This window comes from Muscardinus avellanarius, assembly GCF_963383645.1.
Source record: "Muscardinus avellanarius genome assembly, chromosome: 3".
In the NCBI taxonomy this organism is placed as follows: Eukaryota; Metazoa; Chordata; class Mammalia; order Rodentia; family Gliridae; genus Muscardinus; species Muscardinus avellanarius.
Window position 1 is genome coordinate 23162262 of NC_137788.1, and position 15654 is coordinate 23177915.

The following is a 15654-nucleotide window of genomic DNA, read 5'->3' on the forward strand; positions in this document are numbered from 1 at the left end:
TATTTTGTATTTTATTTGGAAACAGGGTCTCACTAAGTAGCTGAGGCTGGCTTCGAATCCTCCTGTCTCCGCCTCCCAAGTGCTGGGATTACAAGCGTGCGGCCCTCAACAGATTCTTATGGTACGTCCATAAGTATTTATTTACTTCACTGTCAGCTGTGTCCTGGTGTGACATTCAGAATGGAGGTCTTCTCTACAGGTGTCACCTTGGAGGTGGATAGTCACCTATGTAAAGGGATTACTTAGGCAGTGCTTTCAAATAACAAGGTGCAAGAAGAAACCAAGGGCACCAACATACCATGTTAGCTTTTCTGAGCCCATAAGTGTGGAGATATTTTAGGTTGGCCTGCATTACCTTCTATAAGTGTGGCCTCTGGTTACTTTGGGTAGCTTCTCTCTTACCTTTTTTAGTAGGTTTTGCTCATGTCAGTAATTTGGTTATGATGCCTTAAAAGGTGCTAAAAGAATGCTACATTTCTAGATTTCAATATCAACTTCTGTCATCAAAATGCCTCCCCCTCCTTTTTTTTCCCTTTTTCGGTACTGGGGATAGAACCCAGGTATAGCTAGGGAGCTCCAAACTATACCCCCAGCCCTATTTTTTGTTCTATATTTTGAAACAGCGTCTCATTGGGTTGCAAAGGGCCTAAGTAGATGAGGCTGTCTGCAAACAATGATCCTCCTGTCTCAGCCTCCCAGATGCTGGGAATATAAGTGTGCGCCACTATCCCTGGCTGCCCCCCCTTTTTTTAATTGGTACTAAGAATTGAACCTAGGTGCATTCTGCCTTTAAGCTATACCCTCATCCTTATTTTTAAAAATTTTATTTATTTATTTATTTATTTATTTATTTATTTATTTATTTATTGCAGTACTGGGGATGGAACCTAGGGGCATTCTACCTCCAAGTTACACCCCCAGCCCTATATTTTATTCTTTATTTTGAAAAAGGGTCTCACTAAGTTGCAGATGGCTCACTAAGTAGCTGAGACTATGTGTAAACTACGATCTTCCTGTCTTAGCCTCCCAAATACTAGGATTACAAATTTTTTATATTTCATTTTTTGCAGTATCGAAGATGGAACCCAGGGTCATTGTACCTCCAAGCTACACTTTGGGCCCTAACTTTTTTTTATTCTTTTTTTCTTTGTGTGTGTGTGAGTGTGTGGTACTAGGGATTGAACTCAGAGGCATTCTGCCTTCTAATTATACCCCTCCAGCCCAATTTTATTTCTTTATTTGGAAACAAGGTCCTGCTAGGTTGATGAGACTTTTACTACTTGCTGAGACTATCTTCAAATCTGCAATATTTCTCTCTCAGCTTCCCAAATACTGGGATTACAGGCATGTGGAACCACACCTGGGTTTTTTTTATTCTTTCTTTCTTCCTTTCTTTCTTCCTTTCTTTCTTTTGCGGGTCTGGGGATGGAACCCAGGGGCATTAGACCTCTGAGCTACATCCCTTGCCCTATTTTTTATTTTGAAACAGGGTGTCACTAAGTTGCAGATGGCCTCAGTAGCTGAGGCTATCCGCGAACTGCCCCCCCACCCTATCTCAGCCTCCTGAATGCTGGGATTACAAGCATACACTACCACGCCTGGCTTAATGAGACACCATTAAAAAAAAAAAAAAAAAGCTGGGCATGGTAGTAAATACTTGTAACCCCAATAGTTGGAAGGCTAAAACAGGAGGATCGCAAGTTCAAGGACAGCCCCAGCAAACAGTGAGATTCTTATCAATTTAGCAAGACCCTGTTTCAAAGTAAAAATAAAGCTGGGCATGGTGGCCATGCTTGTAATCCCAGTACTTGGGAGGCTGAGACAGGAGGATCACGGGTTTGCAGGCAGCCTCAGCTACTGAGTGAGGCCCTTTCAAACTTAGTGAGACCTTATCTCAAAAAAAAGAATAAGGCCGGGCATGGTGGCGCAGGTTTATAATCCCAGCCTTTGGGAGATTGAGAAAGGAGTATCATAGTTGGCAGCCAGCCTCAGCTACTTAGGGAGGCCCTTTGCAACTCAGTGAGACCCTGTTTCAAAATGAAAAGAAAAAAAAAAAAATAGGGCTGGGGGTGTAGCTCTGAGAAAGAATAACCCTGGATTTCATCCCCAGTACTGCAAAAAAAAAAAAAAAAAAAAAAAATGGGGGGGGCAGGGGTTATGGATATAGTGTAGATGTAGAATGCCCCTGGACTCAATCCAAAACACTCAAAAATAAAAAGTTATAAATGGAGTCAGGTATGTCATTGTACTACTTAGCCAGACCCTGTTTCAAAAGAAAAATTGGCCGGGCGTGGTGGCGCACGCTTGTAATCCCCGCGCTTGGGAGGCGGAGACAGGAGGATCGCGCAGGTTCGAAGCCAGCTACCCTGGTTTAAGAGACCCTGTTTCCAAATAAAAAAGTATAAATAGGTCTGGGAGTATAGCCCAGAGGTAGAAGGGTTTCCAGGGAATCCCAGTACCACCAAAAAAAAAAAAAAAAAAAAAAAAAAAAAAAAAAATTAAATGGACTGGAGAAGCCAGGCATAATGGCACATACTTATAATCCCAGTATTTGGGAGGCTGAGACAGGAGGATCACGATTCAGACAGCCTCAGTTACTTACTGAAGTCCCTTGCAACTCAGTATGACCCTGTTTCAAAATAAAGAATAAGTCGGCGTGGTAGCACACACTTGTAATATCAGCGCTTGGGAGAATGAGACAGGAAGATCGCACAGTTTGAAAGCCAGCCTCAGCTACTTAGTGAGGCTCTCAGCAACTTAGTGAGACCCTGTTTCCAAATAAAATATAAAATAGGTCTGGAAGTATAGCCTGGAGGTAGTAGAAAAGCCACTGGGTCCTACCCCCAGTACCACAACACAAAAATAAATAAATAAATAAATAAATAAATAAATAAATAAATAAATAAATAATAGGGCTGGGGGTGTAGCTTGGAGGTAGACTGCCCCTGGATTCCACCCCCAGTACCACACACACACACACACAAAAGGACTGGAGGTATAGCTCAGGGATAAAATGCCCCTGGGTTCAGTCTCTAGTACCACACACAAAATAAAGTTATGGGCAGGCATAGTGGCACACACTTGTAATCCCAGCATTTGGGAGGCTGAGGCAGGAGGATAGTGATTTGAGGACAGTCTCAGCTACTACTTAGTGAGGCCCTTTGCAACTCAGTGAGACCCTGTTTCAAAATAAAGAATAAAAGATAGGGCTGGGGGTATAACTTAAAGGTCAAATGTCCCTGTGTTCAAATGGCCCTGGGTTTCATCCCTAGAACTGCAAAAAATAAAAAATAAAAGTTATGGAGGGAAAAGTCTAGTGTAACACAGCAGCAAGTGGAATACAGTAGCAAAAATCACTTTCCTTTTTTTTTTTTTTGGTGGTACTAGGGGTGAAACCCAGAGGCTTTCTACCTCCAGGTTATACTCCCAGACCTTTTTTATATTTTATTTGGAAACAGGGTCTCACTAAGTAGCTGAAAGCCTCACTAAGTAGCTGAGGCTGGCTTCGAACCCGCGTGATCCTCCTGTCTCAGCCTCCCAAGCGCAGGGATTACAAGCATGCACCACCACACCCGGCGAAAAAAATCACTTTCCTTTGATGTGAGGAAAATTATTGTTGATTCATTTCCATGATAGTAGCTACTAAACAATCCTGGGTAGCTTGGAGTTTAAATATAATGAGAAACTAGTCAAAGTACTAATGTAGAGTTTAAGTATTTATTTTATTCCTTTTGAGATAGAGTAAAACAAATTTCTTAACCCATGCTGTGAATATTAATTTTTTCATGATTTATGTAGTTTGTTTATCGATGGACACTTTTACAACAGGATTTATGAAGCCGGATCGGAGAACAGCACGGCAGTTGTAGCAGTAGAAACTCATACAATACACAAAATTGAAGAAGGAATTGGTAAGTCTTTTTGTTATTATAGTACCTTGAACTTAGTTTTTTTTTTTTCCTTTTTTTGGTGGTGATGGTCAAACCCAAAGTCTTGAACATGCTAGGCAGATGCTATACCATTGAGCTACACACAACCTAAGAATCTCTGTCTACCATACCTTATGCTTTCCTCTAACCCAGTGTGCCTGCCACAGTTTGACGGTGAAATGTTTAGAGATTAAGGCTTGCTAATTAAGATACCAGGCTCTCAGTTGATTGTTTAATATTGATCTGATGGCCATGGTGGTACATGCTTATAATCCCATTACTTGGGGGCTGAGGCAGAAGGTTCTAAGCCAGCCTCAGCAATTTATCAAGACACTGTCTCAAAAAAAAAAAAAAAAAAAAGAAGCAGCCTGGTATGGTGACCCACATTTGTAATCCCAGCATTTGGGAGGCTGAGTCATGAAGATTGTGGTTTATGGCCATCTAGCCTTAGCTATTTAGTGAGGCCCTTTGCAACTCAGTGAGACCGTGTTTCAAAATAAAAATTGGGCTGGGAGTGTTGCTCAGAGGTAGAATTCTCCTGCGTTCTTTCCCCAGTACCACACAAAAAAATAAAAAAAAATAAGAAGACTAAGAAAGAGGGCTGGGGGTGTAGCTCAGAGGTAGACTGCATCTGGCTTCCAACACCAGTACCTCAAAATAAATAAATAAATAAATAAATAAAAGAGCTGGAGGTATAAATTGGAGATAGGTTATCCCTGGGTTCAGTCTGAGCCAGGTGTGGTGGCTCATGCTTGTAATCCCAGCATTTTGGGAGGCTGAGACTGGAGGATTGCGGTTCACGGACAGCCTTAGCTGTCCCTTAGTGAGGCCCTCTGCAACTCAGTGAGACCCAGTTTCAAAATAAAGAATTAAAAAAAAAAAAACAGGTCAGGGGGTGTAGCTCGGAGGTCGAATGCCCCTGGGTTCCATCCCCAGACCCGCAAAAAAAAAAAAAAAAATTGGTCTGAGAGTGTAGCCCAGAGGTAGAAGGATTTCCAGGAACCCCAGTACCACCAAACAAACAAAGAAACAGGGTAGGAGGTATAGCTCAGAGGTCAAATGCCCCTGGATTTCATCCCCAGACCCGAAAAACAATTTTTTTTTTAAACCAGCAAAGATCTGGGCATGGTGGTGCACAGGTGAGGCTGGCTTTGAACCTGTGTGATCCTCCTGTCTCAGCCTCCCAAGCAAGGGGATTACAAGCGTGCGCCACCACGCCTGGCTAGGATCACAGGTTTTAGACCAGCTTTAGCAATCTGAGACCAGAGGATTGTGGTTTGGGGACAGCCTCTGCTACATAGTGAGACCCTTCACAACTCAGTGAGACTTGGTTTCAAAAATAAAAAGACTTGCTGGGCGTGGTGGCACACGCTTGTAATCCCCGCGCTTGGGAGGCTGAGACAGGAGGATTGCACAGGTTCGAAGCCAGTCTCTGCTGGTTTAAGAGACCCTGTTTCCAAATAAAATATAAAATAGGTCTGGGAGTGTAGCCCAGAGGTAGAAGTCCCCTGAGTTCCATCCCCAGTACCACAAAAATAAATAAACAAATAAAAATAAAAAAATAAAAAACTAAGCCAGATGTGGTGGTGCATGCTTGTAATCCCAGCATTTGGGAGGCTGAGACAGGAGGATTGCGCAGGTTCGAAGCTAGGCTCAGCTACTTAGTGAGACCCTTTGTAACTCAGTGAGACCCTGTTTCAAAATAAAGAATAAAAAGTAGTAGGACTGGGGGTATTGTTTGGAGGTAGAATGCCACTGGGTTCTACCTCCAGTACTGGAAAAAGAAAGAAAAAGACTGAAAAGTAGGGCTGGGAGTGTAGCTCAGAGGTAGACTGCCCCTGGGTTCCGTCCCCAGTACTGCAAAAAAAAAAAAAAAAAAAGACTATGAATGTAGCTTGGAGGTAGAGTACCTCTGGGTTCAATCTCTGATACCACCTAAATAAATAAATAAATACCACAAAGATACAGTACTTGACCAACATACTTGAGGCACTAGTTTTAATCCCCAATATACATAAAAATAACAATAAAGGGCTGGGTATGGTGGCACACGCTTGTAATCCCAGCATTTGGGAGGCTGAGACAGAAGGATCATGGTTTGCGGCTAGCCTCAGCTACTTAGTGAGGCCCTTTGCAATTTAGTGAGACCCTGTTTCAAAATAAAGAATAAAAAGTAGGGCTGGGGGTATAGTTCAGAGGTTGAATGCCCCTGGGTTTTATCCCCAGAACTACCAAAAAACAAACAAACAAACAAAAAACAAACCACAAAGCCGACAAAGAAATTAGAGCCTCAAAGTTGGTCCTTGAAACTGAACATGGTAGCCCGTGCCTATGATCCAGTACATAGGAGACTGAGACATTAGGATGGTGAGTTCAAGACCAGCCATAGCCTCAGCAACCTAGTAAGACCCTATTTCAAAATAACATAAATAGAGTTAGCTGGGTGTGGTGGCGCACGCTTGTAATCCCAGCATTTGAGAGGCTGAGACCAGAGGATCACGGTTCGCAGACAGCCTCAGCTACTTAGTGAGGCCCTCTGCAACTTAATGAGATCCTGTTTCAAAATAAAGAATAAAAAAGAGTGCAGAGGGTTGCTGGGTGTGGTGGCGCACACTTGTAATCCCCACACTTGGGAGGCGGAGACAGGAGTATCGCGCAGGTTCGAAGCCAGCAGTGCTGGTTTAAGAGACCCTGTTTCCAAATTTTAAAAAATATAAAATGGGTCTGGGAGTGTAGCCCAGAAGTAGAAGGGCTTCCAGGAACCCCAGTACCACCAAAAAAAAAAAAAAAAAAAAGGCAGAGGGTATAGCTCAGAGGTCAAATGCCCCTGGGTTCCATCCCCGACCCGCCAAATAAATAAATAAATAAATAAAATAAAATAGAGTTGGGGGTGTAGCACAGAGGTAGAAGGCCCCTAGATGTTCTGTCCCCAATAACACACACACACACACACACACACACACACACACGATTCCTGTCACTAGAGAAGTTGCTGAGGAGGACATGATGAGTTGATGAGGTATTGACTTAAAAGCTGTCACACACTTGTAATCCCAGTACTTGGAAAGCTGAGACAGGAGAATCGTAGGTTCAAAGCCAGCCTTGGCAATATAGTGGGGCTCTCAGAAACTTACTATGACCCTGTTTTCAAATAAGGGAATAAAATTGGGCTGGGAGTGTAGTTTGGAGATAGAATGCCTCTGGGTTCAATTCCCAATACCCTCCCCCAAAAAAAGCAAAGCAAAGAAAAAAGGCTCTCAGTGAAAACTTTAAAATGTGTCAAACCTGAGTTTGAATATTACTTTCTCACTGTGTGTGTGTTACCAGGATTTAACCAAGGACCTCACAAATGCTAGGCAGGTGCTCTATGGGCTACATTTCTAGCCCTTTTTTATTTTATTTTGAGACAGTCTCACTAAACTGCCCAGGTTGGCTTTACCTTGGGATCCTCCTGTCTCAGCCTTCCAAATACTGGGATTCCAGGTATGTGCCACCATGCCTGGCATACCTTTCTCATTTTTTTGTGTGCATGTGTGTATGGTGAGAGGGGGGACTGGGGATTGAACCTAGAGTATTCCACCTCTGAGCTATACCCCAAGCCCTATTTATTTTATATATTTTGAAACAGGGTCTCATTAAGTTGTGGAGGGCCTTACTAAGTTGTTGAGGCTAGCTGTGAACCTTTGATCCTCCTTTCCCACACTCTCAGGTGCTGGGATTACAAGTACACGTTATGCCATCATGCCTGGCTTGCTCACTTCTTAACTGTGTTCTTTGGAAAGTCACTTACCTTTCTGTGGCTCATATAAGTAAAACATAGGAAACAATTATTGCTTCACAGTATTTTCATAAGAACTACATAAAATTAAACATTTAAAAGAATGTACTAGCTGAGCATGATGGTACACACTTGTAATTCCAGTACTTGGAAGGCAGAGATGGGAGGATCGAAGGTTTACAGCGGGCCTCAGCAACTAAGTGGGGTCTTCTGCAATTTAGTAAGACCCTGTTTCAAAATAAAGAATAAAATAGGGCTGGGGTATAGTTTGGAGATAGAATGCCCAGGATTCAATTCCCAGTACCTCCCTCACACATACACACACAGAATATACTATAAGCCAGATACAGTAGCATAGGTTATAATCCCAGTATTTCAAAAATTAAAAAGATGAGGCCGGGTGTGGTGGCGCACGCTTGTAATCCCCGCGCTTGGGAGGCTGAGACAGGAGGATCATGCAGGTTCAAAGCCAGCCGTAGCTGGCTTAAGAGACCCTGTCTCCAAATAAAATATAAAATAGGTCTGGGAGTGTAGCCCAGATATAGAGGGCCCTGGGTTCCATCCCCAGTACCACCCAAAAAAAAAAAAAAAAAATGGGTGTGGTAGATCACTCCTGTAATCCCAGTACTTGAAAGGGTGAGACAGGGGGATTGCAGGTTCCTGGCCAGCAGCCAGCCTCAGCAAGTTAGTGAGAACCTGTTTCAAAATAAAAAAATAAATAAATAAATAGGTCTGGGGGTATAGCTCAGAGGTAGAACACCCCTGAGTTTAATCCCCAGTATCACACATAAACACAAAAATAAATAAACAAATAAAATTAACAAGAGTTGGGGGTGTAGCTCAGAGGTAGAACACCCCTGGGTTCAATACCCAGTACCACACACACAAAAAGAGCCAGACGTGGTGGCACACACTTGTAATCCCAGCATTTGGGAGGCTGAGACCTGAGGATTGCAGTTTGTGGACAGCTTCAGCTACTTGATGAGGCCCTCTATAATTTAGTGAGGCTGTGTTTCAAAATAAAGAAAAAATAGCGCCAGGGTTGTAGCTTGGAGTTCAAATGCCCCTGGGTTCCATTCCCAGATCCGGCAAAAAAAAAAAAAAAAAAAGAGGAAAAAGTATATTATAGTCAGTTATGACAACACACTCCTGTAATCCCGGTATTTGGAATGCTGAGACAGGAGCATTGAGGTTCAAGACCAGCATTAGCAATTTAGTGAGTCTCCCAGCAACTTAATAAATACTCTGTTTCAAAACCAAAAAATTGCTGGGTGTGGCACACATGCTTGTAATCCCAGTACTTGAGAGGCTGAGACAGGAGGATCGCGCAGGTTCAAAGTCAGTCTCAGGTTTTTTGTTTTTTTTTTTTTGCGGTACTAAGGAACCCAGGGACTTTCTACCTCCGAAATACACCTCCAGCCCTATTTTTTATTCCTTATTTTGAAACAGGGTCTCACTGAGTTGCGTAGGGTCTCACTAAGTAGCTGAGGCTGGCCGCGAATCACAATACTCCTGTCTTGCCGGGCGTGGTGGCGCACGCTTGTAATCCCCGCGCTTGGGAGGCAGAGACAGGAGGAGCAGCAGGTTCGAAGCCAGCCACGTGCACTGGCTTAGGAGACCCTGTTTCCAAATTTTAAAAAATGTAAAAATAGGTCTGGGAGTATAGCCCAGAGGTAGAAGGGCTTCCAGGAACCCCAGTACCACCAAAAAAACCCAAAAAACAATACTGTCTCAGCCTCCCAAATGCTGGGATTACAAGGGTGTGCCACCACACCTGGCATAGCCTCAGCTATTTAGTGAGGCTCTCAGCAATTTAGTGAGACCTGGTTTCCAAATAACATATTAAAAAATAGGTCTGGGAGTGTAGCCCACAGGTAGAAAGCCTCAGGGTTCCATCCCTAGTACCACAAAAAATAAGTAAAAATAAATAAATAAATGTAAAATAAAATAAAAAGAGCTGTGGGTATAGCTTGGAGGTAGAATGCTCCCCCCAATACACAGAATATACTATATTTGAGTGTGGTGGTGCATGCCAGTAATCCCAGTTTTTGAGAGGCTGAGACAGGATGATCAGGTTTGAGGTCAGCCTCAGCAACATAGTGAGCCCTGTTTCAAAATAAAATCAGACCAGGGAGGTAGCTCAGAGGTAGAATGTCCCTGATTCAATTCCTAGTACCACAAAAAAGAAAGAGAAAAAGAATATACTACAGAGCTGGGCACAGTTGTGCATTCCTGTAATACCAGTACTTGGAAAGCTGAGACAGGAAGATCCCACGTTGAAGACCAACCTAAGCAAATTAGTGAGACCTAATCAACTTAGCCTGTGTGCAGATATGTGCGCGCACACACATTCTGTGTGAGAGAGAGAGCGCGAGCGCATGTGCATGGTGGAAGCTTGGTAAGAGATAGCTGTTAGGACAAACTATTTCCAGAGGATTGCTAAACAATAGCAGCAAGAGTGAATTGCTAGTCCCTCAAAGGAACTAGGAGATTAGAAATTTGGAATTTAAGCTTGGGAGAAGACCTGTTCATTAACTAACTGACTTTTTTTTTCCATTTTCAGATGCAAGCACTATAGAAGCAAATGAAGATATGGAAATTGCTTACCCCATAACTTGTGGGGAGAGCAAGGCCATCCTCCTCTGGAAGAAGTTTGTATGTCCAGGGATAAATGTGAAGTGTGTCAAGGTAACTGTCTTCTTCCTGAGGCCTATTTTGGGACTCTTGTTTTCAAAGTGTGTCTTTCAGTGCCTCCTTTTCTCTATTCTACCATACCAATTAGTACTACTACCACTACTACTATTATTTATTTATTTATTTATTTATTTATTGGGGGGGGTGCTGGGGATGAAACCCAGGGGCCTTCTAACTCCAGGCTATACCCTCAGACCTAATATTTTATTTAGAAACAAGGTCTCACTAAGTTGCTGAGAGCTAACTAAGCTGATGAGGCTGGCCTCGAACCTGCATGATCCTCCTATCTCAGCCTCCCAAGTACTGTGATTGTGTGTGTCACCATGCCCAGCTCCAATTACTATTATTTTATTTTATTTTATTTACTTACTTACTTACTTACTTACTTACTTACTTACTTACTTACTTTGCGGCACTGGGGATGGAACCCAGGGGCATTCTACCTCCAAAACTACACCCCTAACTCTATCGTTTATTCTTTTTTTTTTTTTTGCGGGTCTGGGGATGGAACCCAGGAGCATTTGACCTCCGACTCCAAGCTACACCCCCTGCCCTATTTTTTATTCTTTATTTTGAAACAGGGTCTCACTAAGTTGTGGAGGGCCTCACTAAGTAGCTGAGGCTGTCCGCGAACCACAATCCTTCAGTTTCAGCCTCCCAAATGCTGGGATTACAAGCATGTGCCACCACGCCAGCTTACAAAGTGTATTTTCAAAGTGTAGCCAGCCTCAGCTACTTAGTGAGGCCCTCTGCAATTTAGTGAGACCCTGTATCAAAATAGGACTGGGAGTATAGCTGAGAGGTAGAATTCCCTGGTTTCAATCCCCAGTACCACATTAAAAAAAAGAGAAAGAGCTGGGCGTGGTGGCACAAGCTTGTAATCCCTGTGCTTGGGAGGCAGAGACAGGAGGATTGCACAGGTTCAAAGCCAGCCGCTTGCTCTGGCTTAAGAGACCTGTTTCCAAATAAAAATATAAAAGTAGGTCTGGGAGTGTAGTCCAGAGGTAGAAGGGCTTCCAGGAACCCCAGTACCACCAAAAAAAAAAAAAAAAAAAAAAGGAAGGAAGGAAGGGAGAAATTTAAGGAAAAGTAAGACTAGAGGTGTAGTTTAGAGATAGAATGCCTCTGGATTAAGTCCCCAGTTACACACACACAAAAAAAAAATAATAATAATTAATTAATTAATTAAAAGGGGTTGGGATATAACTCAGTGGTAATGTGCCCTTGGATTCCATTCCCAGTACTGTAGATCAAAACATTTCAGTTTTATATATGCACATCTATATATACACTGCAAGATTGCTAGATTAATAGAGTTAATACACGGAAAATGCTTTGCGCTGCTCTGCATTGTACTAAAGTTTACTCAGAATTATTTTTGACGCCAGGCATGGTGGCACAGTCTTGTAATCCCAGGACTTGGGAGGCTGAGGCAGGAGGATCACAGGTTCACAGCCAGCCTCAGCTACTTAGGCCCTCTGCAACTTAGTGAGATCCTATCTCAAAATAAAGAATAAAAATAGGACTGCGGGTGTAGCTAGGTGGTAGAAAGTACTTCCTTTTTTTCTTTTTTCTTTTTTTTTTTTTTTTTTTTTTTTGGTGTTACTGGAAGCCCTTCTACCTCCAGGCTACACTCCCAGACCTATTTTATATATATTTTTTATTTGGAAACAGGGTCTCTTAAGCCAGCAAGGCTGGCTCCAAACCAGCGCAATCTTCCTGACTCTGCCTCCCAAGTGTGGGGATTACAAGCGTGCACCACCACGCCTGGCAGTAGAAAGTACTTCTAAAAATATATTTTTTAAAAAGCTGGGTATGGTGGTAACACACCTGTAGTTTCAATACTTGGAAGGCTGAGACAGGAGGATAGCTGGTTCACAGCCAGCCTCAGCAATTTAGAAAGGCCCCTTGAACTTAGTGCGACCGTGTCCAAATAAAAAATTATTGATAAAAATTAATAGTCTTAGCTGGGTGTGGTGGTACATGCTTATAATCTCAGTACTTGGGGGGCTGAGACAGGAAGATTGTTCAGGTTCTAAGCCAGCCTCAGCTACTTAATGAGGCTCTCAGAAGCTTAGTGAGACCCTGTTTCCAAATAAAAGATAAAATAGGTCTAGAAGTATAGCCCAGAGGTAGAAAAGCCCCTGGTTTCCATCCCCAGTATCACCAAAAAAAAAAAAAAAAAAAAAAAAAAGGCTACACAGGAGAATAATGTGAAAATAATTTCCCATTCTACTTCCATTGATGGTCGCAGCTGTACCCATTGGTAATAGTAGTCATAATGGTATCATGCTAAATTAATAAGGATCATAGAATCTTGAGGTTCTACAGTGCTATTGGTGTCTACCATGCATGTTTTTTCTACCATCCTGACTCTTGTCATTGGGGCTAGATAGATTACTTCTGTTTATTTGATCAGCCTTTGTCATCTTAGACCCAAGCCCCTGATTCAGTGTATAAGTGATTACAGTTGCTGATCAGTTGATTCATCTCTGACCCTCCTCATGCATTCATAGCTTTGTACCAAGTAAAAACACTGTGCTCAGAGCAGGAGCATCTCTGGCACAATTAGATAATACAGGATATGGCTTGTGATAGTACCTGGGCATATATTGTGCATAACAAGTAGAATAATCATTTCATTCTTTTCCCTGTTGACCTGCTTAAATTGACCTTAAACTGCTTTGGGTTTTTTTGTTTGTTTGTTTTTAACTTTAGTTTAATGATCAGTTGATCAGCCCCAAGCATTTTGTTCATCTGGCTGGCAAGTCCACTCTGAAGGACTGGAAGAGAGCCATTCGTCTAGGTGGAATCATGCTCAGGTAAGCTGTAGTGCTAAACATATCCCTTTCAACAAATTTGGGGGCACTTAATTGTGGTAGAATCCAGTTTTTTTTCTCTTTAACTTGACATTTGTATTCTGTCTGAAAAATTAGCTATAGCAATCAGTGTGTGTGTGTGTGTGTGTGTGTGTGTGTGTGTGTAAATGAGAGAGGGAGAGAGAAGGGGGATTGAACCTAGGAACATTCTACTTTGTGTGTGTGTGTGTGGTACTGGGGATGAAACCCAGGTGCCTTCTACCTCTGGGCTAAAATCCTAGACCTATTTTATGTTTTATTTGGAAACAGGATCTCACTAAGTTGCTAAAAGCCTCCCTAAGTAACTAAGGCTGACTTCAAACCTACACTGTCCTCCTATATCAGCCTTCCAAATGCTGGGATTACAAGCCTGCGACACCACGCCCGGCTCTTGTTTTTTATTTATTTATTTATTTATTTATTTTATTTATTTATTTTTTTTGTGGTACTGGGGTTCCTGGAAGCCCTTCTACCTCCGGGCTACACTCCCAGACCTATTTTATATTTCTGAAACAGGGTCTCTTACGCCAGCGCGGCTGGCTTTGAACCTGCGCGATCCTCCTGTCTCCGCCTCCCAAGCGCAGGGATTACAAGCGTGCGCCACCACGCCCGGCCCGGCTCTTGTTTTTTATTTTTTCACTAAGTTGCTCAGGCTGGCTTCAAACCTTCAGTGCTTCTGTGTCAGCTTCCCAAGTACTGAGATTACATGCATGGGCCACAGTGCCTGGCTCCATGCATCATTTGACCCTTACCTACCTCCGAGCTATACCCCCTGCCCTGTTTTTTATTCTTTCTTTCTTTCTTTCTTTCTTTCTTTCTTTCTTTCTTTCTTTCTTTTCTTTTCTTTTCTTTCTTTCTTCTTTCTTTTATCTATCTATCTATCTATTTATTTATTTATTTTTGCAGGTCTGGGGATGGAACCCAGATGCATTTGACCTCCGAGCTACACCCTGTGCCCAATTTTGTATTCTTTATTTTGAAACAGGGTCTCATTGAGTTGCAAAGGGCCTCACTAAATAGCTGAGGCTGTCCTTGAACCGTGATCCTCAGGTCTCAGCTTCCCAAACGCTGGGATTACAAGCATGTGCCACCATGCCCGGCTCTTTTTATTCTGTGTGTGTGTGTGTGTGTGTGTGTGTGTGTGTGTGTGTGTGTGTGTGTGTATTTTTTTTAATTAAAAAAAATATATATATATATATATTTTTTTTGGTGGGTCTGGGGATGGAACCCAGGGGCATTTGACCTCTGAGCTACACCCCCTGCTTTATTATTTTATTTATTTATTTTTATTTATTTATTTTTTTGGTGGTATTGGGGATTCCTGGAAACCCTTCTACCTCCGGGCTACACTCCCAGACACCTACTTTTTTATATTTTTATTTGGAAACAGGGTCTCTTAAGCCGGTGAGGCTGGCTTCGAATCTGCACGATCCTCCTGTTTGTGCCTCCCAAGCGCAGGGATTACAAGTGTGCACCACCACGCCCTGCGCTTATTCTTTATTTTGAAACAGGGTCTCACTAAGTTGCAGAGGGCCTCACTGAGTAGCAGAGGCTGTCGGCCGAACTTTGAACTTCCCATATCAGCTTCCCAAATTCTAGGATTACAAGCCTGTGCCACCACGCCCAGCTCATCAGTTTATTCTTAATATGTATGTGTGTGTTACTGGATATTGAAACCAGGGGCTAGGTTGATAAGAATCTTACTACTTGTTGAAGCTGTCCTCAAATCTGCAGTCCTTTTTTTTGCAACCTACCAAATACTGGGATTACAAGCATGATCCACCTTGCCCATATAATATTATTTTTATTCGTTTATTTGTTTATTTATTTATTTATTTATTTATTTATTTATTTATTTATTTCTGTTGGTCTGGTGATGGAACCCAGGGGCATTCAACCTCTGAGCAACCCCCCTGCCCTATTTTTTATTTTTTATTTTGAAACAGGGTCTTACTATGTTGTGGAGGGCCTTACTAAGTAGCTGAGGCTGTCCACAAACTGTGTTCCCGAATACTGGGATTATAAGGGTCCACCACTTCGCCTGGCCAATATTATTTATTATGGTGAGAATTAGTCCACTTTAATGTATAGTTAAGGAACTTCTTTGTTTTATTTTATTCTTTTTTTGTAATAAGGATTGAACCCAGAGACATTCTACCTCCAAGCTGCGCCCCCAGCACGATTTTATTTCTTTATTTGGAAACAGGGTCTCACTAAATTCTAGAAGGCCTCACTTAGTAGCTAAGGCTGGCTGTGAACCTGCAATTCTCCTATCTCAGCCTCCCAAGTACTGGGATTACAAGCATGCACCACCATGCCTAGCTTTATGACGTAATTTGAAAATAAACAAAGCTGGGCATGGTGGCTTTATAATCCCAGCATTCGGGAGGCTGAG

At 42.5% G+C, this 15654-nt stretch overlaps 1 protein-coding gene across 2 annotated transcripts in view; it reads left to right on the plus strand.

Moving 5' to 3' along the window:
- Window positions 1-15654, plus strand: part of GMEB1 (glucocorticoid modulatory element binding protein 1) — a gene marked incomplete at its 5' end in the record, with an annotated part of 37855 nt that overhangs the window by 4425 nt on the left and 17776 nt on the right. Inside the window, 3 exons of one of the 2 annotated variants that reach the window (XM_080692502.1) lie at window positions 3799-3911; window positions 10271-10395; window positions 13120-13223. In XM_080692502.1, the coding sequence (XP_080548628.1) occupies window positions 3799-3911; window positions 10271-10395; window positions 13120-13223 (342 nt within the window). The remainder of the gene's footprint in view (window positions 1-3798; window positions 3912-10270; window positions 10396-13119; window positions 13224-15654) is intronic. The other variant, XM_080692503.1, reaches the window with a different exon arrangement.